The sequence below is a fragment of the Orcinus orca genome, chromosome 5, assembly GCF_937001465.1.
Source record: "Orcinus orca chromosome 5, mOrcOrc1.1, whole genome shotgun sequence".
NCBI lineage: Eukaryota > Metazoa > Chordata > Mammalia > Artiodactyla > Delphinidae > Orcinus > Orcinus orca.
In genome coordinates this window covers 78,607,956-78,634,317 of record NC_064563.1, presented here as the reverse complement: position 1 = coordinate 78,634,317, position 26,362 = coordinate 78,607,956, and the positions used below count along the sequence as shown (strand labels likewise).

Here is a 26,362-nt window from a genome sequence, read left to right as displayed (position 1 = left end):
TCTATTGTGACAAAAAGCCATTGCATGCTTAATCCTTTGCTAAACCTACCTACAGGTGCTCCCAAAATGATTATTTGTGTGTGCAAGTAAAGAGTGTGTTGAAGAATTCATTAATATGTAATTGATATATAAGAATCAACAGTATATAAATTGAGGGAATAAACTAGGATTTTACAAAAATTTATCTGGAAAGAAAAAGATTAAAATGTCCTGGGAAAAGATAATTAAGACCTAGCGGAATAAAGCAGAAGTGAGCACACAATTTCACTCCCACATTTAAGGAAACTGATGTTAAAGTTAAAGGCACAAAAAAGGTTAAATTACAAAATCAATAAAATACTGGGGGATAAAAGGGGTATTCAGACTTCATGATGGGTTTCTCTCAATTTACAAAACATCACAAAAACAACACAAAATTCTAAAAGGTAATCTCATCAAAAAAGGAATGATAAACTAACAATGAAATCTAATTATCTTTAAGTTCAATGTTTTTGGCAATATCTTAGCCAGTACTTTCCTGGCCTCTACAACCATCATCAAATGTGTGTTTATAGAACTGCATATGGTTTTAGGCCCCTGCTATGTACAAGACACAATTCTAGCTACATGATAACAAGAAATGTTAAGATGTCAACAATGTTATCTCATCTTTAGATCTCAGTTCTCACAGATGTGAAGAGCTGCGTGTCCTAAAAAATATGGGGACTTCCCTGGTGGCACAGTGGTTAAGAATCCATCTCCCAATGCAGGGGACGTGGGTTCAATCCCTGGTCAGGGAACTAGATCCCACATGCATGCCGCAACTAAGAGTTCGCATGCCACAACTAAGGAGCACACATGTCGCAACTAAGGAGCCCGCAAGCAGCAACTAAGACCTGGCACAACCAAAAATAAAAAAAAAATTTTAATTTAAAAAATATATGGAGGTTCTATGATCATTAACAGTAGCATCAATTCTCATCAGAATTGATGGCGCACAGTCATCCTGCTGTGCTACATTTTCAACCTATCCCTGAAATGAAAACACAAGTATCTTAAAACTAAGAAACTTTCAACAAACAAGCTCTGAAATACATTAAAAATCCTTGACTCTTCGACCATGTGAGGACACAACGAGAAGTCTGCAACCTGGAAGGGGACCCTCACCCGACCATACTTGCACCCTGATCACGGACTTCCAGCCTCCAGAACAGTGAGAAATAAATTTCTGTTGTTTATAAGCTTTTAAAAAAATCTTGATAATAGTCCAGGAAATACAATGTGCTAATGGCTACATTTTCAAAAAATACACTTAAAAAGGGGGTGCAAAAGGTTATAAACATCTTACAGACTCATAGTGTAAAGCTGGAAGACAGAGCTGTGCAGAGGGGTTCATGAGGGAAATGCAACATAAGCAAGGAATTTCAAACTAACCAAATAAAGAACTGGAAGTTTTCAAAAATTCCTGAAATGTGGGGGGCGTGAGAATTGCAAATCAAGGAGAACCTAGGCATAAAAACATGACTGTAAATGATTATTTAGCTAATAATTCTTTCTATCAGGTTAGAGAATCGTACTAATGACCATTCTTATGGCTTCTTTTGGTGTAATTATTTGAAACATAAAATAGAATGGTAAGGTCACCTCCAACAAGGCTTTGGAACACAGACATGTTACCATCTTTGAAGTGATGTTTACTGAAATACAACTATTGAAACTGGGTATGAGACAAGGAGAAATGACAACAGACTAAGCAGCTGCTGAACTGCTCTGGTCTTATGTTGCAGCAAAAAGTAGTTCCAACATTTCTGTCAACTTATAAATTACAAAGAAACCATGAAAATATAGCATGCAGCAGTAAGAAAGAGCCGGGGACTTCCTTGGTGGCACAGTGGTTGAGAACCCGCCTGCCAATGCAGGGGACACGGGTTCGAGCCCTGGTCCGGGAAGATCCCACATGCCACGGAGCAACTAAGCCTGTGCGCCACAACTACAAAGCCTGCGCTCAGAGCCAGCGAGCCACAGCTACTGAGCCCACGTGCCACAACTACTGAAGCCCGTGCGCCTAGAGCCCGTGCTCCGCAACAAGAGAAGCCACCACAATGAGAAGCCCGTGTGCTGCAACAAAGAGTAGCCCTTGCTCACCACAACTAGAGAGCCTGCGCACAACAACAAAGACCCAATGCAGCCATAAATTAACTAATTAATTAATTTTAAAAAAATAAGAGACCAACTTTTTTTCAGCAAAAGTGTCGAGTCGAGTGTAAGACAGATTCACAAATAAGTTCTTCAATAAGAAGCTATTCACAAACAAAGGAAGAACCTTTATGTGCACACAGTGAAAAACATTAATTCATATATCTGAACCTTTTATCTATTTTCATATATATGGAAAGTGATCATATTGGTACTAGCATTGACAAATATAAGGTACACTTTTAACATTATGAAAGCACAGACCAAAACCTAGAAGTATCAATGAATCAAAGCATTGTGAATACCAACAGGCACATAGCAAGTTACATGTTTAGAACAGTCCAACAGGCTTATCACTCATAAATGGAATTAAGTTAATCTCTACATATAACACAACCACACACTAAAGTATACGGTCCAGCCTAAGGTGCTTAGAAAGGATGTTGGTAAATCCATAAACATAAAGAGATGGGTATGAAAATGACAAGGCAACTAGAAAGAATGAGGTGCAAAAAGTCTGGGAAAATGAATCTTCTTTGGCCCAAGAAAGACTACAATAATCTATAAAAACATGTAAACTTCTTAAGCGTGACAAAAGAGACAACAATTCATCTGTAAGTTCCCTACTACTTCCTTGAGAACTATCTTTAAAAGAAAATCAAGTACTCAGTGTTACTTTTCACCTAAAATAAAACAAAGTATAGTTAATCAAAGCAGGCATTTGCAGACGTGTGATAGTTGAAAAGACAGGTTTGCTGGATTTCTGAAACATTCATTGGAACATCAAGAAAATCAATAGGCTAGGAAGTATGTCAGATTAAAAAACAAAGGCAAGAAAAACCTCTGGTTTCTTCCCCATAGCTTAATCTTTACCATTTCACCTAGTCCCATGTACAACCTCCTGCCTACATTTGAGAGCCTGAATTTCAATGCTTTTCTCACTACCAAACCAGAAATACCATCAATACTGTCAATCACCCTACTCATACTTCTCTCATAAGATTTCACTAAACCCAGACGCTTCTCCACCTGAAGCTGTTAAGACCCCTGCTCATCCACTGATCAAAGCTCCCTCTGGATCTCCACTTTGAGACTGGGTAAGCCATCAGGCATGACTCCCATGTCATATTTACCTTGTATATTCATCTAACTTCTTCCCCAACATCCTATCAAGAGGCAGAGCCCATGCTTCCTCACCCCTTTCCACTGCCCAAGCTGGTTCATTCTTGCTAGTTCTAATATATATCTCCTAATTATACTGAGGTATTCCTCATTTTTGATCACTCTCTCTTTATTCTCCCAACTTTAAACATAAAGAGGCCTCTCTATATTGAAAAAATCTTTCCCTTGATTCTAATCACTAGTAAATCACGCCCAGAATCCAGAATGACTCCTTCTTTTTCAGTACTTATTTCATGTCTTTTATATTTTACTATTTCATGTACCTGTATCTTATCTTGGTATCTGAAAGTAAGACAGTCTTCTTTTGTATTTCTCATAACAGCTTTCACTCACTTATTCATTCAACAGCTATTAAGTACCTGCTACATGCTAAATTCAGTCAGTCTAAAGTAATACAATGGAAGCTTTAAATTTACTGAGATTCTAATATGTACAGAGCAAAATACTAGATACTGAAAACACATTCTATGACAAGGTCTCCTTTCCAAAGGTCTTAAAATGGAGATGGGAAGTTTTGATGCCTTAAAAAAAAAAAAAAAAAACAAGTAACACTAATAAACGAATAAAATGGCACATATTTGGCTCAATCTAAATGAATGATACAGGGAATAAGGGCAGGAACCAAATGGAGAAATTCATGAGATTTGAAATAACTGCAACTATATCTATCCCCCTTTAATTTTTTTCTTCCAAACATGCTACTCTCCCCAACAACTTTCTTCCACAATCAATAATGTTATTAAGCGATGTAACAAATTTAAACATACCTAAAATAATGTTGCCAGACATAGTATGTGAAGAACATTTCATGTCGTTTTCAAATTTTGGTCTACCCCTAACTCCCAAACAAGGTGACCCCTTATAATCACTTTGGACTCTTCTTTCACTTCATTCTCAATATCCTACGTCCATATGCACTTCATTCAAAGTAGCCTTATCAACCTTGATACTTTAGGGCATTATCATCTACCAATGTATTCTTTCACAAATAAATTAATATAAAACTGTTTTCTTGCCATTTCCCCAATGAGGAAATCTACAATAGCTCCTTGTTGCCCATAATATCAATTATACTCTCCCCAGCTCAGCTTTCAAGATTCTACACGATCTACTTTACAGAAAAGACCTAGGTCACTTGGCAGAAGTATCTGTTCTTACCATCTCCCCATTTCTGGAGCCATATGTTCCTTTCAATTTTCAATTTCTCTTTTAGATATTCTCATTCATCTTCCCACCCCTGTTTAAGAAAAAAGAAAGCATCTTGTGCTTTCCTCTATATTCTGTGCTACTGACTCCATTACCACCCATCTCTAAGGCTCTGCAGCTTCACTGCCTCTCTAAAGTAATCTCCCTTACTTCACCAACTACTTCTCTGCCTAAAAGCACGCTTAAATTTACCCTATAAATTCTTGTGGACCAAAATATTTCCAGCAACTTCCTTCCTCTTATGGCCAAACTTTTCAAAAGAATAATCTGTAGCAATAAGCATATAGGCAAAATAACTGCCACCAAACTTAGAGAAATGGTTATTCTGAGAGTAAAAACAGTATGTAGTCATATAAGAAGAACGTGTAACTATCGCTAGAAGGAAACGGTTCCAAAATACTGCCTAGGAAGCAAATTGAATCAAAGTGACCACAAGTACTACAAGTGTTTAAATGTAAAAAGAAAGATATAAAACAATTAACTGTACTGCAAATATACTGCCTAAATAATGTAGCAATATTCAGAAGTATTCATGCACTCCAGAAAAAGAGAAATTTAACACCAAGAATATATCTGTGTGTATGCGTGTTTATTTCCAGGATGGTTTTGGAAAGAACAGTTACATATAACCAGTCAACAGGAAGATTTCTAATTCCAAGCTCACGAAGCCACAGAATAGGGCCAGGAAGAAAAGCAGCACATTGATGGACAGGCCTTTATGTGAATCATGAACCATAACCCTCCCTTTCTGCCTGACCCGACTGCATTCAAACTTCTGAAAGGAGCTACATTTGTCAGGGTCTGAGAAAGTCCATAACTACCTTTTGCTTTTGAAAAGGTTCAGGGACCCACAGTTCACAACAAACATTCTAGTGTACTTCTCTATAATATTTCTCATTATAAATTTGCATTTTGGTTGCTGTATCATCATCTTACAATTTAGATTAACTATAAGATGAAGTGGAAGAAGTGATCAAATCAAGTTATCTTACCTGAAACAGTGCTGACCACCCCCAACCTACCCAGAAATTCTATTCTTTTAACTTCTATAGCATCATGGTTTAAGTTCTTTGCTGTTCCTCACACAAGTTCTTCTGCATCCATCCTTCTACTATATATGTACCTTTATTTTGTAAGAGTTTTAGTACACCTCTATCAGTGGCTCTCAAAGTTTTGTCCGGGGACTTCTGAAGATCCCTGACACCCTTTCCAGTGGGGTGCTCCATGAGGTCAAAAATACTTCCATTATAATACCTATTTTTTTTCACTCTCCTCTTATGAGTATATAGCGGCAAAATTGTAAAACGAATTCTCACGAAATTTTTTATTTATAAAAGGGTTGTATTTCATTAAAAATATGCTATATGTTAACATGTAATGGGATTTGTTACTGATAAATTAATAAATAAAATTTTAAATTTCTCAGTTTTAATTTCTAAAATGGTAAATATCGATATATATAACCAACAGAAGAGCTGTTAAGAGTCCTCAATATTTTTAAGAATAAAGGGGTCCCCAAGACCAGAAATTTTGAGAACCACTGAGCTAGATACATCTTAACTATATTTTGCATTCCCTCCCTTTTCTCCATTCAATTTCTTTCAATACAGGTGCCTGGGCCCAACCAACATAAAGAAATTAGTATAGACGTGTGTGCATGTGTGAGTCAGTAGGCACACATGTACTGCCTAGCTCTGTCAGCTGAGATCACTAAGAAGCAATGAAATCCAACACAACTAGCATCCAAAACTTAGTTTCTAAATACCATTATCCAAACAAAAGGAAATGGAGCTCCTTGGAGAAGCAACTGATTTCAAAGCTGGGTAAAGAAAACTATACGATGACCTTGGAACATCTTGTGGTGCCAGAAACTAGAGTACATGTCAAAAGGACACAAGGGTCTGTCTGAAAGAGCTCCCAATAGGCAAAGGTGAAACAACTTGAGCAAAAAAATAAATGACAGTACCAGATTATAACTCAAAGAATAAGGCAATATCCATCCTGATATAAATGGAAATAATTTTTTTAAATGGAGAGAAGGGACAGCTACAATTAACATAAATATAGAAGGAATGAGGAAAATACAAATTCACATTTAGGCAAACACTACATTAATAACTACAACTGGCAAGATCCACCAATGCATGCTTAAATAGGTAGGAAAAAATTTCAGTAGAAATAGGATATTTAAGCAGATTCAAACTATTTCCTACAAGATATTTGCCAATTACAAAGAAGAAAAAAGTGACTTTAAGGGAAAAACTGGCAGATATGACGTTAACAAAGTACTGAGAGTGCAATATCACCTGTAATAAGACATACATCCACATTTTATAGTCCCTGATATGATACACTGAGAAGAGGACATTTCTGTGGAATTTGTCGAAAAATGAAAGCTTCAATCTAATCATAAGAAAACATCAGGCAGGGACTTCCCTGGTGGTCCAGTACCTAAGACTCCACACTCCCAATGCAGGGGGCCTGGGCTCAGAGAACTAGGGATCAGGGAACTAGATCTAGAACTAGATCTGCATGCCACAACTAAGAGTTCACATGCCACAACTGAAGATCCCACATGCTGCAACTAAGACCCAGCACAGTCAAATAAATAAATATTTTAAAAAGAGAAAAAAAAAGAAAGAAAACATCAGGCAGCCGCAAATTAAGAGACATTCGACAAATAACTAACCAATACTCCTCAACTATCAAGGTCATAAAAGATAAGCAAAGACTGAACAACTGTCATGGAATGGTGGAGACTCAAGAAGATACAACTAAATACAACGTGGAATCCTGAACTGAATCCTGGAACAGAAAAGGGATATTAGGGGAAAAACAGATGAAATTCAACTAAGGTCTGTAGTTTATTTAATAGTATTTTACCAATATTAAGTTCCTGGTTTTGATAACTGTACTATGGTTGCATAAGCTTTGATATTAGAGGAAGCTGGGTGATGAGATTATGTGAACTCAGTACTACTTCTGCAACTTTCTCATAAATCTAAAATTATTTCATAATAAGTTTTAAAAAACTATTCTATAATTTTTCTAAACTAAAAATAGAGTTGCCACATGATCCTGCAATCCCACTCTTGGGTATATATCCAGAAAAAACTATAATTCGAAAAAATATATGCACCGCAATGTTCATAACAGCACTATGTACAATGGCCAAGACATGGAAGCAACCTAAATGTCCATCAACAGATGAATGGATGAAGAAGATGTGGTACATATACACAATGGAATACTACTCAGCCATAAAAAAAGAACAAAATAATGCCATTTGCAGCAACATGGATGGACCTAGAGAATATCATACTAAGTGAAGTAAGTCAGAAAGAGAAAGACAAATATCATATGATATCACTTATATGTGGAATCTAAAATATGACACGAACTTATTTACAAAACAGACTCAGAGACATAGAAAACAAACTTACAGTTACCAAAGGGGAAAGGGAGCGGAGGAGGGATAAATCAGGACTTCTGGATTGGCAGATACAAACTACTATATATAAAATAAACAACAAGATCCTACTGTATACCACAGGGAAAAGAATATAGAAAAGAATGTGAAAAAGAATATGTACATATATATAAACACACACACATATATACATATATATGTATAACTGAATCACTTTGTTTTAAACCAGAAACTAACACAACATTGTAAATCAACTACTCTTCAATTAAAAAAAAAACCCAGGGGCTTCCCTGGTGGCACAGTGGTTAAGAATCCGCCTGCCAATGCAGGTGATGTGGGTTTGAGCCCTAGTCTGGGAAGATCCCACATGCCGCGGAGCAACTAAGCCCGTGTGCCACAACTACTGAGCCTGCACTCTAGAGCCCGCAAGGCGCAACTACTGAGCCCGCGTGCCACAACTACTGAAGCCTGCGCGCCTAGAGCCCGTGCCCCGCAACAAGAGAAGCCACTGCATTGAGAAGCCCGCGCACCGCAATGAAGAGTAGCCCCTGCTCACCACAACTAGAGAAAGCCTGTGAGCAGCAATGAAAACCCAATGCAGCCAAAAATAAAATAAATTTTTTTAAAAAACAGCATTTATATGGTGTTCTACAAATTTGTGATGCCTCCTCAGCATAGTAACTATGATTTATCTGACATTTACTATGTACCAGGCACTGTCCTAGGTACTAAGGATACAATGGTTGGGCATGCAGGGAGGGAGGGGGGTGCTCTTGGTCTCTACCCTGTATAATCTATTGCATTTAATCCTACAGTAAGACTATGAGGTTAGCATTTTCATCCCATTTTACAAATAAGAAAACTAAGGCTGAGAAAGGTTATTTGCCTAAGGGAAACAAAAATTTCCACCCAAGTCTTCCAAATCCAGCAACAGAGATCCTACTTACTGTTATCTGTGAATTATTTTTTATCCTCATGTTACCAATAAAGAAACTAAAACTTCACAGAGGTAAGTGTCTTACCCAAGCTATTGGATTTCAACCCTAGGACTTAAATCACGATTTTGTATCTCTTAATCTGGTGTTATTTCCATTACTATTGGGTTGGCCGAAAAGTTCCTTCAGTATTTTTTTTTTAATTTATTTATTTATGGCTGTGTTGGGTCTTCGTTTCTGTGCGAGGGCTTTCTCTAGTTGTGGCAAGCGGGGGCCACTCTTCATCGCGGTGCGCGGGTCTCTCACTATCGCGGCCTCTCTTGTTGCGGAGCACAGACTCCAGACGCGCAGGCTCAGTAATTGTGGCTCACGGGCCCAGTTGCTCCGCGGCATGTGGGATCTTCCCAGACCAGGGCTCGAACCCGTGTCCCCTGCATTGGCAGGCAGATTCTCAACCACTGCACCACCAGGGAAGCCCTCCTTCAGTTTTTAAGTGAAAATAAAAGACACATTTTTCATTTTCACCAAGGACTTTATTGAACAACGTATTCACTGTTTTGTTCCACTACCTTCTGCCATTTTTCAGGCAACTCCATAATTCCACGTTCCCAAAACTTTTTATCTTTTTGAGCAAAGAACTGTTCCAGGTGCCTTTTACAGTCTTCCAAGAAACTGAAATTTTTTCCATTAAGAGAATTTTGTAAAGACCGAAATAAATGAAAATCTGAAGGTGCAATGTCTGGTGAATATGGAGGATGAATCAGAACTTCCCAGCCAAGCTGTAACAGTTTTTGCCTGGTCATCAAAGAAACATGCAGTCTTGCATTAACCTGATGGAAGATAATGTGTTTTCTGTTGACTAATTCTGGATGCTTTTCGATGAGTGCTGCTTTCAGTTGGTCTAATTGGGAGCAGTACTCGTTGGAACGAATTGCTTGGTTTTCCGGAAGGAGCTCATAATAGAGGACTCCCTTCCAATCCCACCATATACACAACCTCACCTTCTTTGGATGAAGACCAGCCTTTGGTGTGGTTGGTGGTGGTTCATTTTGCTTGCCCCACAGTCTCTTCCGTTCCACATTATTGTACAGTACCCACTTTTCATCGCGCATCACAATTTGCTTTAAAAACAGAACGTTTTCATTACGTTTAAGTAGAGAATCGTGGGACTTCCCTGGTGGCACAGTGATTAAGAATCCGCCTGCCGTATGTATAGCTGATTCACTTTGTTATAAAGCAGAAACTAACACACCATTGTAAAGCAATTATACTCCAATAAAGATGTTAAAAAAAAAAAAAAGAATCCGGCTGCCAATGCAGGGGACATGAGTTCAATCCCTGGTCCAGGAAGATTCCACACACCTCAGAGCAACTAGGACCGTGCACAACTACTGAGCCTGTGCTCTAGAACCCGAGAGCCACAACTACTGAGCCCGCGTGCCACTATTACTGAAGCCTGCGCGCCTAGAGCCCGTGTTCCACAACAAGAGAAGCCACCGCAACGAGAAGCCGGCGCACCACAACAAAAAATAGCCCCCGCTCACCACAACTTAGAGAAAGCCCACCCGCAGCAACGAAGACCCAACGCAGCCAAAAATAAATTAGTCAATTTTTAAAAAACTGCTTCCCAGGGCTTCCCTGGTGGCGCAGTGGTTGAGAGTCCGCCTGCCAATGCAGGGGACACGAGTTCGTGCCCTGGTCTGGGAGGATCCCACATGCCGCGGAGCGGCTGGGCCCGTGAACCATGGCCACTAAGCCTGTGCGTCCGGAGCCTGTGCTCCGCAACGTGAGAGGCCACAACAGTGAGAGGCCCACATACCACACACACACAAAAAAAACCAAAAAGCTTCCCCAAAAAAGTAGAGAATCGCATGCGGAAATACAGTCAAAAAGGTTTTTTTCACTTAACTTATGTGGAACCCAAATATCAAAGTGATTAACATAGCCAAGCTGGTGCAAATGATTTTCAAAGCTTAATTTGGATATATTGAGTATGTCGGCTATCTCCCTCGTGGTATAACATTGATTGTTTTCAATTAAGGTCTTGATGTGATCACTATCAACTTCAACTGGTCTACCCAACCGAGAAGCATCGTCCAGGGAGAAATCTCCAGGAAACTTCGCAAACCACTTTTGACACGTTCAATCAGTCACAGCACCTTCTCCATTTGCATTTCAGTTGGGTTTTTACCTTTCTTGAAATAATAAAGCATAATACACCAAAAATGTTGCTTTTTTCCTTCCATCTCCAATATTAAAATGGCTACACAAAAATTCACCAATTTTGATATGATTTTTTTAATGCATACTGATATGACAGCTGTCACAATACAATCAAACAAAATTGTTTCGAATGAAGTTAAAGACAACTTAGTGCTACTAGACCATCTTACGGAAAAAACCGAATGAACCTTTTGGCCAACCCAATATAACTGCTTCTTAAAAATCTAAATTAATCAAACTTATTTAAAAAGATTTTTACACAAACATATTTCATTTTCCCTTATATAAACTATAGTTAGGTTGCTGCCAAAATGTGGAAAGAACTTCTAGTGGTTCAAGAGAAAGGAAATAATTTTTAAAAAAATAAAGTGGACAAAATGTCAACAATATTTATTGAAGTGTTAAGACTTGAGTTTCAATCCCTTCTCTTCCAATTATTATTGGGTAAACTTGGCTTCCATAAGTAGCACGGAAAAATAAAAAAAGCACAGGTTGGGAGTTAAAAGAAATACAATCTAATCCCAAAGAGTAATACTAGCAGCATGAGGGTAAACAACTAAAATTTAATCATTTGGAACTTTCTTCACCTATAAATGGAGGGAATATTCCTCACAGAACTTCTATAGAGTTAAAAGAGATTATATATGTAAAGCATCAACTATAGTACATAGCAATATATAGTTGATTTTTTGATGTTACTGATTCTCAATCATTTCCTCATCTGTTTATTAGTGGTATAATAATATCCAGCTTATACACATCAGAAAATCAAATGAGATTACATAAAAAGCACCCTGAAAACCTTCAAGTTCTAAATAAATATCTATGGTTATTAATTATTATTACACAACTGCAGATGTGTAATTGCTTAGATACATAGAAGATTACCAATTTCTACAGACATCTCCACTTAGACATCCTATTATCTAAAACTCAATACTGCTAAAAATGAAACCTTTTTTCACATCAGAACCTCCTTCCAAACTCCCTGCCTTTCTTTTCTTCCCCGTGCCTTTCAATATGCTGTATTATATCCCAGTCTCCCAACTAAAGACATCTTTTAATTTTCTTCTCCACTTCCAACCCAAGACCAAGTCCAGTTGTTTTCCTTTTTTCTCAATATCACGTACAAATCTGGAAATTATATTTCACATTTCCTACTCCAGATCATTTAAAAAGACATCAAATTAGGAATCTCATACACTACTAGAGGGAGAATAAATTGATCAACATTTGTGGGCTATAAATTGGCCACTATATAATCAAGAGTCTTAAGAAACCTATACTGAAGAAATAATCTCACATGACAACAACGCCTACATGTAACATCACAATATTATTTATGATCATAAATAAAGTGCGAACAGTCTAATACCCAGTAAAGAAAGAGTGAGATAAATTACAGTACAGCTATATGACATACAGTAATTAGAAATCTTACTTTTGAATAATATTAATGACATAGTGAGATGCTCATTGTTTGAGGTTAAATGATATAGATAAATATGTTGATAAATATATTTTTACAATTTTACACAAACACAAATACATATACAGCACATTTTATATAAACACAACATATGCAGAAAACAAACAAAAAAGGAAACACTAAAATATTAACAACAAAATGTCAGTGATTATCCTAGAGTAGTAAGAGTACAGCAATTTTTATTATCTTCTTTATAGTTTTTACATTTTCTCAACAAACATGTGTTACTTTATAATCCTAAAAAGACATTAAGTCCAGTCTTAGTACACATCCCTAGTATTAATCAAAGAAAAATCTATTCATTGTTATCTTAATGCATTAAGTTATTCTAAGAAATGAAACATTAAGCCAGCAAAGTGAAACTGAAAAAATTTCTATGGGTGAGTTGGAAAAAAGAAAAAGCCATCAAGTAAATCTTGATCCCTATCTCACATCATCAGCAAAAATCAATTCCAAACGGATTGTTAATCTAAATGTAAAAGGAAAATCAAAGTTTCTAGAAGTTAACAAAGGAAAATATCTTCATCACCTTGGGGCAGGCAAAGAATTCTTAAATAGGATACACAAAACACCAAAAGGAAAAGACATAAATTGAACTTCATTAACACTGACTTCTGTTCATCAAAAGAGTAAAAAGGCAAATCAGAGTGGAAGAGTGGAAAAGTTAACTGATATATATATACATCCAATAAATAAATAAAGAACTATTACATATCTGTAAGAGAAAGAAACCTAATAGAAAAATGGGCAAAAGATGAACAAGTACCTTACAAAAAAATAATATCCAAATTGTCAGTAAACATGAAAGGCACTCAATTTCATTAGTTATCAGTGAAATGCAACCTAACAGATACCAAGGATACAGAGCAATTAGTATAAATTGGCAAAACCATTGAGAAAAACTTCTGACAGAAATTCCTATAGCTGAACATATCCATACCCAGCAAACTCAATCCTAAGCAGCATAAAACCAACAGAAATGAGTGTGCACATGCACCGAAAGACACAGCCATGAATATACACAGCAGGGAATTCCCTGGCAGTCCAGTGGTTAGGACTCAGAGCTTTCACCGTCAGGGCCCGGGGTTCAATCCCTGGTCAGGGAATTAAGATCCTGCAAGCCACTTGGCACAGCCAAAACAAAAGAGCACTTTTCAGAACAGCCAACATCTTGAAACAAGATGGCTATTATATTATACTAGAATGAATAAATTTTGATACATTCACACAACTGACAATTATACAGAAATGAGAATAAACAACTACCTATGCAATAACATGGACATACCTCATAAAAAATGTAAAACAAAGAAATCAGACATCAGAGTAGATAGTACATGATTCTATTTATACTGAATTCAAAGTCAGGTAAAGCTAACTGACCATGATAAAAGTGTTTGGGTAGGGGTTATCTTTAGGAATTAGAGGAGGGTTGTGACTAAAAGGGATACAAGAAGGGGAGGGCCTCTGGGATACTGATAATGTTCTATGTCTTAATGTATCGGTTACACATGTATGTTCATTTTTGAGGAAATTCGTGACTTACAATTTGTGCACTTTTCTGTATGAATGCTGTATTTCAATAAAAAGACACATACCTAGAGAAAGAGTGTTACAAATATGTAGACATACAGATACAAGAAACATGCTTGTGTATATAGATATCTATATATATAAGCATGATCCTTTCATCATTATTTCATTCAAACAAATCTAGTAATAACAAATATCCATCAATAGGGGAGCGGTTAAATAAAATAAGGCACGTCCTTTAATCATTCATTAAAATAAATAAGCAAGCTTTATATGCAATAACATGGAAATTTCTACAAAATGTTATTAAATGAATAATGCAAATTTCAAAAGTATATAAAAATAACATCTAATTTGTATAAAACAAAATGTATATTTTCATAAGATATATATTTACAAACACATTATATAGAAATAAATACAGACACATATTCTGTACGTTTGTTATAAATTTAAAATTTCCAGGATATCAGTATTAGTGGTTATCTCTTTGGAATCAGAGTAGGAAACAAGGAACTTTTACTTTTTTCTTTGTTCTCTTCTATACTATTTTAACTTTTATAAGGACTATGTAGTCCTTTTATAATAAACTTCATCATACAATTATGAAAAAAAACCAAGTAGACATCTCTGAGACTGATCTAGCTAGTATGACCCTATCACAGCCTTGTCTATAATGATTTACAGTCTGGGCACTACTTGATGTAACAGTGTAATTCTCATTCAGTACCACTATCTCACAATTCCAAACCAAGCAATTAGACATCAAAGATCAGACAGAACTATATGAAAAGTGTTAGGAGACTGGCTATGTTATTAAAGAATCTAAAAAGAAATCTTCTATTAACAATTTATGTCCACCTAAGGGGAAAAGAAAAAGATAAATTGAGTCCAACAACTTTACGAGCACTGGAGGATACTGAAAAATAGACCATTCTGGGTTAGCTCTCTAAAACAACCTACTAGTGGAGATACCTTGATTCATCGACTTGCCAGGTGAGTTGAAATCAGTAACAATAAGCAATAATATGACTATCACCAGGAAAAACTATAAAGCAAGATTACTCACTCCATATTTTCTGCTAAAATATTGATTTCCTATCAAATAGGACACTTTCTAAGCGCCATACAAGCAAGTAAAATCTTGTTTAAAATAAAAACCCTAGAGAACTGATATAAATTACCATATATTTTCTTTAAAATGAGCTCAATTAATAAATGTGTTTCTGAAAATGACAGCCGAAGAGTATGCTGAAGTAAAAAGCATTTGAATGTGGGCGGGGGGAGTACCTCTTTAAGTATACAGACCCAATAAAAGCCAATGCAATGGCCTCAAAAGACAAGGACCCAAGCTGCAAGGAACATAAAATTACTTCTGAATCCCCCAAATGAACTTTAAAAGAAATACAATGGTAATAAGAACTGGCTACAACTAATAAATAACTTTGTTGAAAAAGTATACAATGTCATAGGGATAACAAGTTGGGAGTTAGCCAGAAAGAGAGGAAGAAACATATCATACCAATGACTATTTAAGCAAATAAATAGAGCCACACAGACTTGTCACCTTCTAGGATGATTGTGAAAGATCATTTGTTACCAATAAATGTAATACAATCCGGCAACTAAAACAGAGTATAAAATATGTGGCAAAAATAGTTAAGTATCTTAAAATCACTGACATGGATAAAATGATTATTATTTTTGTTGTTGTTAAATAGGAGAGGAAAAGTCACTCATTACAGGACATATACTCAAATTCCTAGCAACAGCATATTGGAGTTTTATTGACTGGAGCAACATGTATTTGGGGAAATATCTATACAATTCTCCTTAAACTAGTGACAGGATTTAAGGCAATTTTAAAACTAAAAACAAGAGAGGTCTTAAAGCAAGGGCTAAATAAGTCTTGAGTTTCCTAGACCATTAAACAAAATAATCATAAATACTAAATGCATAAAAGGATGTCTACAATTTTATTCATGCTGTTTTACAGCACAGAAATTCATGACTAAAATTAAAAAGATACACAAGCGCTGAAGTATATTTTTTCAGGAGTCATAAATACCTGAAATAACTTACACTTTATTATATCATCAAATGACTAGAACATGATTTTTTATAGCTCCTAATTTATAAAATCCTTTCGTTCAAGTACAATCCAATAGCCTTCTAGAAAACAAATGTGGCATATATCGTTACGAATGATAGTTTGCTCTATTTTGTCAATACAAACATGTCCTTTACTCTTCAACATACTTGATATCAAACTGGAAAAATATAGACCATAAAGTTCCCAATCCCTTTTCTATGGGTGTAAGAATTAAAAGGATAAGCCAAATACTTTTTTTCAAGTTTCTGAAATAGATTTAGTTTTTGAGTTGAGAAGCTTTCTAACACAGTGCTATCCAATAACGCTTCCAGCAATGATGGAAATATTCTTTATCTATGCTTATACAGAAGCCATTAACCACATGTGGCTACTGAGCACTTGAAATGTGGCTAATGCAACTGAGGAACTGAAATATTAGTTTTAGCTCATTTTAATTCAAATTTCTAACATCTTTGAAAACAAAGTTCTAATGAGCAAACTACGGACATTCACAAGTTGGCCTGCAGGACTTCCTGGTGGCGCCGTGGTTAAGAATCCACCTGCCAATGCAGGGGACACGGGTTTGAGCCCTGGTCCAGGAAGATCCCACATGCCACGGAGCAACTAAGCCCATGCGCCACAACTACTGAGCCTGCGCTGTAGAGCCCACGAGCCACGACAACTGAGCCCGACTGCCGCAACTACTGAAGCCCCTCTGCCTAGAGCCCGTGCTCCGCAACAGGAGAAGCCACCGCAATGAGAAGTCCGCGCACCGCAACAAAGAGTAGCCCCCACTTGCCAAAACTAGAGAAAGCCCGTGCACAGCAATGAAGACCTAATGCAGCCAAAAATAAATAAATAAAATATTTTTTAAAAAAGGTTGGCCTGCAGACTTCAGACTGCTGTTGAAAATGTAGAGCCACAGAGTTGAAGCTGGGTGATTGATTTAGAGTAGTAAGGTCAAGATAAATCCTGAAAACCAGCAGTTACCACAAATGGAAAACTTTTACTTCAACTGTCACGAAACAATAGGGTGTTTACATAGGCTACAGAACCTAAACTGTTATTAACAGTTTAAGAAAACACAAAACTCAACTTTTTGTTTTGAATTAACAAAAAAAAGTTAATATGAAATAAAGTTCTTTGTGACTTCCAAGTGAATGAGCAAATAAAAGGAAAAAACACTTATATGTTCAATATCTATTTTTAAAAGACTTTTAGCACACAATCTAGAAAGGATGAAAGGCCATGTAGCTTAAGCTTTCACATTCTGGGGGACCTGGATCATACTGTTCTACATCAATGCCCTCTATTTAACTCAAAAATGTATATTCATGATCCCAAGACCTGCCCTTCACCACTTTGCCTTATCAGCAGGAATGCATAAGTAGTAAGTAAGGGACAAAATGTCTCATGTCTGTTATGTACTACTATAAAGCAATATTACACAAATCCTAAATTCTGCCATTTGGTATACAGTATGAGACAACTTTTCATTGATTCATTCTCACAAGGGACTCAAATTTATCATCATCTATTAGGAGTAACAGGACTCAATTATGGACTATCCAAAATTTGGAATATCAAGCAGGTATTTAAGAAGTATTAGAAGAGTAAGGAGTTGAGAAAAGTGCAAACCATGCTGGTAAATGGAAAGAATAGATAAAAAGCAACATGACCCTATGTATGGTAGGCATATCAAAGAAGCACTGAAGAACATACACCAAAATGTTAGGAGTGATTATATCCAGTGGCAGGGGTATGATAGGGTATTTATCCTGGAGATATGTACACCTACGTTCACACAAAAACCTATACACGAATGTTCACAGCAGCTTTATTTGTAATAGCCAAAACATGGAAACAATTAAAATGTCTCTCGATAAGTGAATGTTTAAACTGTGGTACAACCATACCATGGAATACTACTATATAATTAAAAAGAACAAAGAATTGATATATACAACAACTCAGATGGCTCTCAAGGGCATTAAGTGAAAAAAATCAGTCTCAAAAGGTCACATACTATGATTCCATGATATAATATTCTCAATATGACAAAGTTTTAGAGATGGAAAACAGATTAGGGTAGGAGAGCCAGGGGTTAGGAATGGTGGGGGTAACAAGAAGAGGTGTGACTACAGAGGGGTAGCATCAGGAAGATCTTTGGTATGATGCTCTGTATCCTGAGAGTCATGGTAGTTACACACACCTACATGTATACAAAGAAAGGTCTAAAACAGTCATCTAAACTTCTACTTTAAGAAGCTACGAAAAGAAGAGCAAATTAAAAATAAAGTAAGCAGAAGGAAAGAAATAAATGAGAGTAAAGATGAAAGAAAGTTCAAATGAACGATAGTGAGCTCAATAAAACCAAACCTTAATCTTTGAAGAGACCAGTAAAACTGATAAACCTCTACCCAGATTAATCAAGAAAAAGACAATTAGCACTATCAGGAATGTGAAAAAAGAAATTATTACAAATCCTTTAGACAATAAAAGAATTAAGAAAATATTATAAATATTTTTGTTCAATTAAAAAATAAAAGAATGAACAAATCCCTTGAAAAATATAATTTATCAAAACTAAATCAAGAATAAAATTTAAGGGTTTCCCTGGTGGCGCAGTGGTTGAGAGTCCGCCTGCCGATGCAGGGGACGTGGGTTTGTGCCCCGGTCCGGGAAGATCCCACATGCCGTGGAGCGGCTGGGCCCGTGAGCCATGGCCGCTGAGCCTGCGCATCCGGAGCCTGTGTTCCGCAACGGGAGAGGCCACAACAGTGAGAGGCCCGCGTACCGCAAAAAAAAAAAAGAATAAAATTTAAAATCTGAGTAGCCTTACATGTTTTAAAAATTATATTTGGAAGTAAAAACTTTCCCACAAAGAAAACTCAGCCAAAAATTAGCTTTATTGGTGAAGTCTACTAAATATGTATGATAGAAATAATACCAATCTTACACAAACCCTTACAGAAAACAGAGAAGGAACTATTTCCTACCCCATTTTTAATGTGGCCAGTATACTTAAAACAAAGACTGCAAGAAAACTAGTATCCCTCAGAAACATACACAAAAAAATTCTTTTAAAAAAATTAGTAAACTGAATCCAGCAACTTATAAAAAAGATGACACATCATGACCAAGTGTGGTTTATCCCAGGAATGCAGAGTTGATTTAACATTTGAAAATCAATCAATAAATTCACTATATTAAGAAAAGGGAGGAGGGACTTCCCTGGTGGCGCAGTGGTTGGGAATCCGCCTGCCAGTGCAGGGGACAAGGGTTCAAGCCCTGGTCCAGGAAAATCCCACATGCCGCAGAGGAACTACGCTCGTGCGCCACAACTACTGAGCCTGCGCTCTAGAGCCCGTGCTCTGCAACAAGAGAGGCCACCGCAAGGAGAAGCCCGCACACTGCAATGAAGAGTAGCCCCCGCTTGGCGCAACTAGAGAAAGCCCGCGTGCAGCAACGAAGACTCAACGCAGCCAAAAATAAATAAATTTATTTTTAAAAAAGGGGGAGAATCATATAATCATCTAACAGATGCAGAAAAAATATTGATGAAGTTATACATCCATTCATAGTTTTAAAAAATTTCAACAAACTAGAAAGAAAACTTCTTCCACCTAATAAATAAAGATCACCTAAGAAAAATCTATAGCTAAAATAATTCTTAATGGTGAAAAGCTGAATGCAGTCCCCTAAAGATCAGGAAAAAAGCAAAGATGTCTACTTTTACCGCTTCTATTCAACACTGTACTGGAGGCCTATTCAATACAATAAGGAAGAAAAAAGAAGTTAGATTGGAAAGGAAGATGTAAAATTTATGGATAATAGGGACTGTGAATAAACCTAAGGAATCTTACTAGAACTAACAGGTACATATAACATGATCACAGAATACATGGTCAATATAAAAAGAATCAACTGCATTTCTATATACTAGTTATGAACAATTACACATTGAAAATTTTTTGAACACACAGCAACAAAGACCCAACACAGCCATAAACAAACAAATAAATAAATTTATATTAAAAAAAATACAGCTATCAAGAGCAATACTGATGCAGGAGGGAAATCCAAAAGGGAGGGGATATATGTATACGTATGACTGATTCATTTTGCTGTGCAGTAGAAGCTAACATAACATTGTAAACCAACTATACTCCAACAAAAATTAATTTAAAATAAAAGAGTAATACTAATGCAAAGATAGACACTAAATGAAACAAAATGAAAACAGAAGAGAAATAGTTTAACTTCTATAAAAATGTACCCAAAAGAAGTGAAAACAGACTTGCACAACAATGTTCATAGCAGCTTTATCCATAAAGGTTGAAAACTAGAGATAATAAATAACCATAAAGAAGGAAATAAATAAACAAAAATTTAGGATAATAAAACAACAGAATGTTAATCAACAATGAAAAGGGATGAACTACTTATACACCCAACCAACATGAAAAACTGCAAAAACACTATGCTGAGCAAAAGAAGCTGGAGAAGAAATTTTAAAATACCTACTTCATTAGTGTGACAACTAAATAACCAAGCCATCATTCTCTTTCTAATGCAACTGAAAATTAATTTAAAATACATCACAATAGACTACTGCTTTGAGGTGTTCAGTACCAACACCTGAGAAATGAAACCCTCAATCAATCTCTAACTTGTGGTATTATACTATAACACAATAGGAATGCACACTTTGTAAAGATGAATGTTACTTTTTAATATACTTATCCACAGGAAAAGCATTTATTATTTTACATTGTTTCAGTTACTTTTCAATTAGTAAGTAAAAACTAGGTGAAAAATACTGATGTTACAGCTATTTAGTTCTTTTTAAAAATTTTTATTTATTTATTTTCTTCATTGCTGTGCAGAGGCTTTCTCTAGTTGCGGCGACTGGGGGCTACTCTTTGTCACGGTGCAAGGGCTTTTCATTGCAGTGGCTTCTCTTGTTGCGGAGCATGGGCTCTAGGAGTATGAGCTTCAGCAGTTGTGGCACGAGGGCTCAGTAGTTGTGGCTCACAGGCTCTAGAGCGCAGGCTCAGTAGCTGTGGCACACGGGCTTAGTTGCTCTGCGGCATGTGGGACCAGGGCTCAAACTTGTGTCCCCTGCACTGGCAGGCGGATTCTTAACCACTGTGCCACCAGGGAAGTCCCTATTTAGTTCTATATTAGAATTTTTTCAAATAAAATTGATATTCTAGAGTGGAAAGAAAAAAAGAAGCTGGACACAAGAGTTACATATGATTCCATTCACATAAAGTTCTCAAAGGACAACACTAATCTATGATGGGGGGAAAAAACCCACAACAACTGTTGTGGAGTGAACTGACCAGGAAGAAACACAAACTTTCTAGGATGATGAAAATATTCTGTACCTTGATGCCTTGTGGGTTATACAAGTTTATGCAGTTGTCAAAACTCTAAACTATAAACTTAGGATCTCACAGCATTTCAATTTAAACTTTTTCTCAATTAAAAAAAATTTCTTTCACTCAAAAAATATCTGACTGCCTACCACAGCCCAGTTACTGAGAACACAAAGTTAAAATACAGGTTCCAGAAAAGAGACCTCAGGGTCCTGCAAGCCAAGAAATGAAAAATAAGTTAGTTACTATAATGAAAATTACACAAAAGAAAGTTTTGAGAAGTGAAAAACAGTAGACTGCCAAACAAAGAGTATTACAGGTATATACAACATGTACAGAAGTAACAGAAAAAATCATATTGGACCTGGGCAACTAATGTAATTTCAGTGTACTTAAAATATGAAGCGGGGAGAGGGGCTTGAAGCACTGTACACAGGGGCTGGATAAGATAAGAAGAGACCTGATCACAGGCCCTTTCAGCCCAAGCAAAACACATTTCAGCTGTTTAGCAATAAGAAACCTCTGAAAAAGTTTTGGTAGGGGAGTGATAAGTATAAATATCGTTTTGGAAAGATCACTATAGGAACCATCTGAAATACAGACTGGATAAGGGTCAGGCTACAATCAGTCCAATAAGAAAGCTATTGTGGAACTTCCCTGGTGGTGCAGTGGTTAAGAATCTGCCTGCGAATGCTAGGGGACACGGGTTTGAGCCCTGGTCTGGAAAGATCCCACATGCCACGGAGCACCTAAGCCCATGCGCTACAACTACTGAGCCTGCACTCTAGAGCCACAACTACTGAGCCCGAGTGCCTAGAGCTTGTGTTCTGCAACAAGAGAAGCCACCGCAATGAGAAGCTTGCACACCACAATGAAGAGTAGCCCCTGCTCACCGCACCTAGAGAAAGCCCATGTGCAGCAATGAAGACCCAATACAGCCAAAAATAAATAATAAATTTATTTTTTAAAAAAAGCTATTGCAATCAATAGACTACTTTATCCAACAACAGCAAAACACTAATTCTTCTGAATCTCACATGGAGCATTCACCAAGACAGATGACATTCAGGGCCATAAAACACAACTTCCCAAATGTAAAAGAACAGAAAATCATATAATAAACACTCTCAGACCACAACAGAACTAAACTAGAAATCAGTAACAGAAAAATAGTTGGAAAATCCCCAAATGCTTGGATATTAAACAACATACTTCCAAATAACACATGAATCAAAGAAGTCTCAGAAGAAATTAAAAGATAAAATGAACTAAATGAAAATAAAAATACAACTTATCAAAATGTGAGGGACACTGAAAGCAGTACTTAGAGAGAAATTTATATCATTGAATGCTATATGAGAATGCCATTTCTATATATCAGAAAAGATCTAAATCAATCACCTAAACTTCCACCACTGAAAACTGGAAGGGCAGATGGCAAATTAAATCCACAGAAGAAATCATAAAACTCAGAGCAGAAATCAATGAAACTGAAAACTGGATATCAAGAGAAAAACTCAAAAGCTAGTTCTCTATAAAATTAGTAAGTCTTTACTGGGGGGAGGTAAAAATGGGGAATTGGTGTTCAGTAGGCATAGAGATTCAGCTTTACAAGATGCAACAGTTGTACAGTAGTTCTAGAGATCTACTGTACAACAATGTGAGTATAGTTAACTGTATGCTGATACTGTATGTAATACCATATGCTTAAAAACTGTTAAGATCCTTTTTAAAAAAAAAAAGGCAGCAAGCCTCTAGCCAGGCTAAGAAAAAAAGAAGATATAAATTACTGATATCAGAAATGAAAGTGGGGACATCACTACAGACACCATAGACATTAAAAGGATAATAAAGGAATACTATGAACAACTCTATGCCCACAAATTTGATAACCTAGATGAACTGAACCAATTCCTCAGAAGACACAATCTGTCAAAACTCACACAAGAAGAAACAGACAATCTGAATAGGTCTATAGCTATTAAAGAAATTGAATCAGTAATTAATAACCTTCCAAAAAAGAAAGTACCAGGCCCTATGGATTCACTGGTGAACTCCACCAAACATTCAAGGAAGAAATTATACCAATTCTCTACACTCTCCCAGAAGACCAAAGCAGAGGGAATACTCCTAACTCATTCTATGAGGCCAGGATTATTCTAATATCCAAACCAGACAAAGATATCGCACAAAAAGAAAACTAGACCAATCTATCTCATGAACATAGATGCAAAAATCCTCAACAGCTATTAGTAATCTGAATCAAACAATGTGTAAAAAGAATTATAAGCCACAACAAAGTGGAATTTCTTCCAGGTATGCAAGGCTGATTCAACATTTAAAAATTAATTAATGTAATCCATCACCATCAACAGGCTGAAAAAGGAAAAGGCTACTGCAATGGACTAGGTAAAAGTTCGTGAGCACATGTATTAGAACACAACTGTAAGTAGTTATCCATTCATTCACACCATGTGCCAACACCTGGGACATAATAGAAAATAAGACAAAATTCATGCTGTCATACATAGATAGAGCCTACAATCTTATCAGAGAGACAGACAGTGAACAAGTCCCTATTGCAGGAACTACACCTAGACCAGAGAGAAGTGGCAAGCTGATGATGATGAAGTTTTTTTGTTGGTTTTTTTTTCCATACGCGGACCTCTCACTATTGTGGCCTCTCCCGTTGTGGAGCACAGGCTCTGGACGCGCAGGCTCAGCAGCCACGGCTCACGGGCCCAGCCGCTCTGCGGCATGTGGGATCTTCCCAGACCGGGGCACGAACCCGTGTCCCCTGCATCGGCAGGCAGACTCTCAACCACTGCGCCACCAGGGAAGCCCAATGATGAAGTTTTAACTAGGTTAAAAAACAGGGAGGGGCTATGACTGAGGGGAATATTACAAGTAGGATATACAAAGGTCCTAAAGCAAAAGCACAGTATATCAGAAGTACTGAAAGGATCCAGGTTTAATATCACATAAACAATAGAAGAGGATTACATTACAGTTGTAGTTTTGCTGGTCATCAGGTAAAAATAAAGATACAAGAAGGCAAAGAAAAACACTCAGCCTCCTTACCTTCGTAAGCCTCCCACACTCCCCGCCAGCATCAGCACCATGCTCAGGAAGGCCCTGCTCCTCTCTGCCTGGTTTGCCCTGGCTGTGACTTACCCCACACTACTCCCAGAATTCATCACTGACCTACAGTCAGTCAACCACTGTCCTACCACACTTGACCAGTGACCAAGATACAGAAACAACCATTGACTTGTATTTGGAGAACACACAGACTTTCGCATTACCTACTAATGTAGAATTAAACACCTTCAGCTCTGAGGAAGAAGTCACTAAGGCCAGAGTTGATAATGAGTCACTTCACACAGAAAACTTATGGAGTAAAGATTATGAAGATGTCACTGCTGGTTATTCCAAAGAGCCCGTGACTGAAGCACCAGATGAGCCCAGCATCTTCATGGGAAGCAACGAGTCCAGCTCACTATTTTTGTTTTTTTGTTAGAAAATGAAGCAGTTCTCATTAGCTGTGACCATCACTCTGCTAACTACAACTTTCTAAAAAGATTCTGAGCCTCTGAACAAGCCTACCATTCCATTATAGGTGCTTGAATAATTGCAAAGACTGAGACATAGGATGTACCCACTTGAGGAAAGAGTGGCAGAAATTGTACACAGACAGAAAAGGGACATCTCGTAATCTCTTCACCATGTCCCGTTTAATGTGGGCCCAATAAATGTTCGTTTGAATTGAAAAAAAAAAGTTATGGGTGCCTACAAAGGAGTACCTTAGGTGATGACCTATGACATCCAGGGTAAACAGACTGAAGAGCTGATATCCTTTTTACAGATAATGAAAAAAATAAAGATGGCAGGAACTGCCAAGAGTTACAGGATTTGAAGGAAAAACTCTGAAGTGTACAATCTTTTTCTAGCTGTGCTCCAGATTCAATCCTTCTACTCTTTAAGGAGAAATCCAGAAGTTGAAACAAAGTATCTTTTAAAATTAAGCACTTAAATTTAATACACACACACAAAAATTCAATACACAGTAACCCTGATAAATAGATAAATAAATGTTATCCAGAAAAGATAAGTTTCTGAAATGTATGTAATATCAAAACTTAATTTTGCCTTTTCAGCTACGATTTTTAACCAATATTTAGTATATCTGTTTAATAATGGCCATTTGAACTATTTATATTCAGCCTTTAAACACTTTCTGAAATTTCTTCAATGACTTGTATCACTTAACACAAAATTAATTATGTTTCTAACTGTAAGTTTAGTATCTTATAAAGGAATTACTTACAGGGACATTAAGTGCATACTGTAGTCCTTGAGGAAGTCTTTCATGTGTCTCCATCTGCTCTTCATCATTTTTCACTGTCTCCTCATGGACCATGAGTTCATCATGTGATATCATATCCTGTTGTCTCATTTCACTTTCTTGTAACACTTCATCTGCAGCAAGGATCTCCTGGTGAGGCATACTCCGATCTTGAAGAACTGACTCCTGCAGCTCTCCAGACACAGTAGACTGGCCAGACACTCCACCCATTACAACCATTGCCCTGGAAGACTGCATTTCGTCTATGCCGCCACATTTAAGAAATAATCCTTCCAGTTTGTCGTCAATGTTCATGCTTAAGTATAAATGCCTAGAAAGACCAAGTTTGGCAACAAAGCATAATAAAT

At 36.9% G+C, this 26,362-nt stretch overlaps 1 protein-coding gene across 5 annotated transcripts in view; it reads right to left on the bottom strand.

Moving 5' to 3' along the window:
• Nucleotides 1-26,362, bottom strand: part of ZNF148 (zinc finger protein 148) — a 129,525-nt gene that overhangs the window by 53,724 nt on the left and 49,439 nt on the right. For all 5 annotated transcript variants that reach the window (XM_004278812.3, XM_004278811.3, XM_033403858.2 and 2 more), the window contains one exon: nucleotides 25,977-26,325. In XM_004278812.3, the coding sequence (XP_004278860.1) occupies nucleotides 25,977-26,309 (333 nt within the window). In that variant the 5' untranslated portion in view covers nucleotides 26,310-26,325. The remainder of the gene's footprint in view (nucleotides 1-25,976; nucleotides 26,326-26,362) is intronic.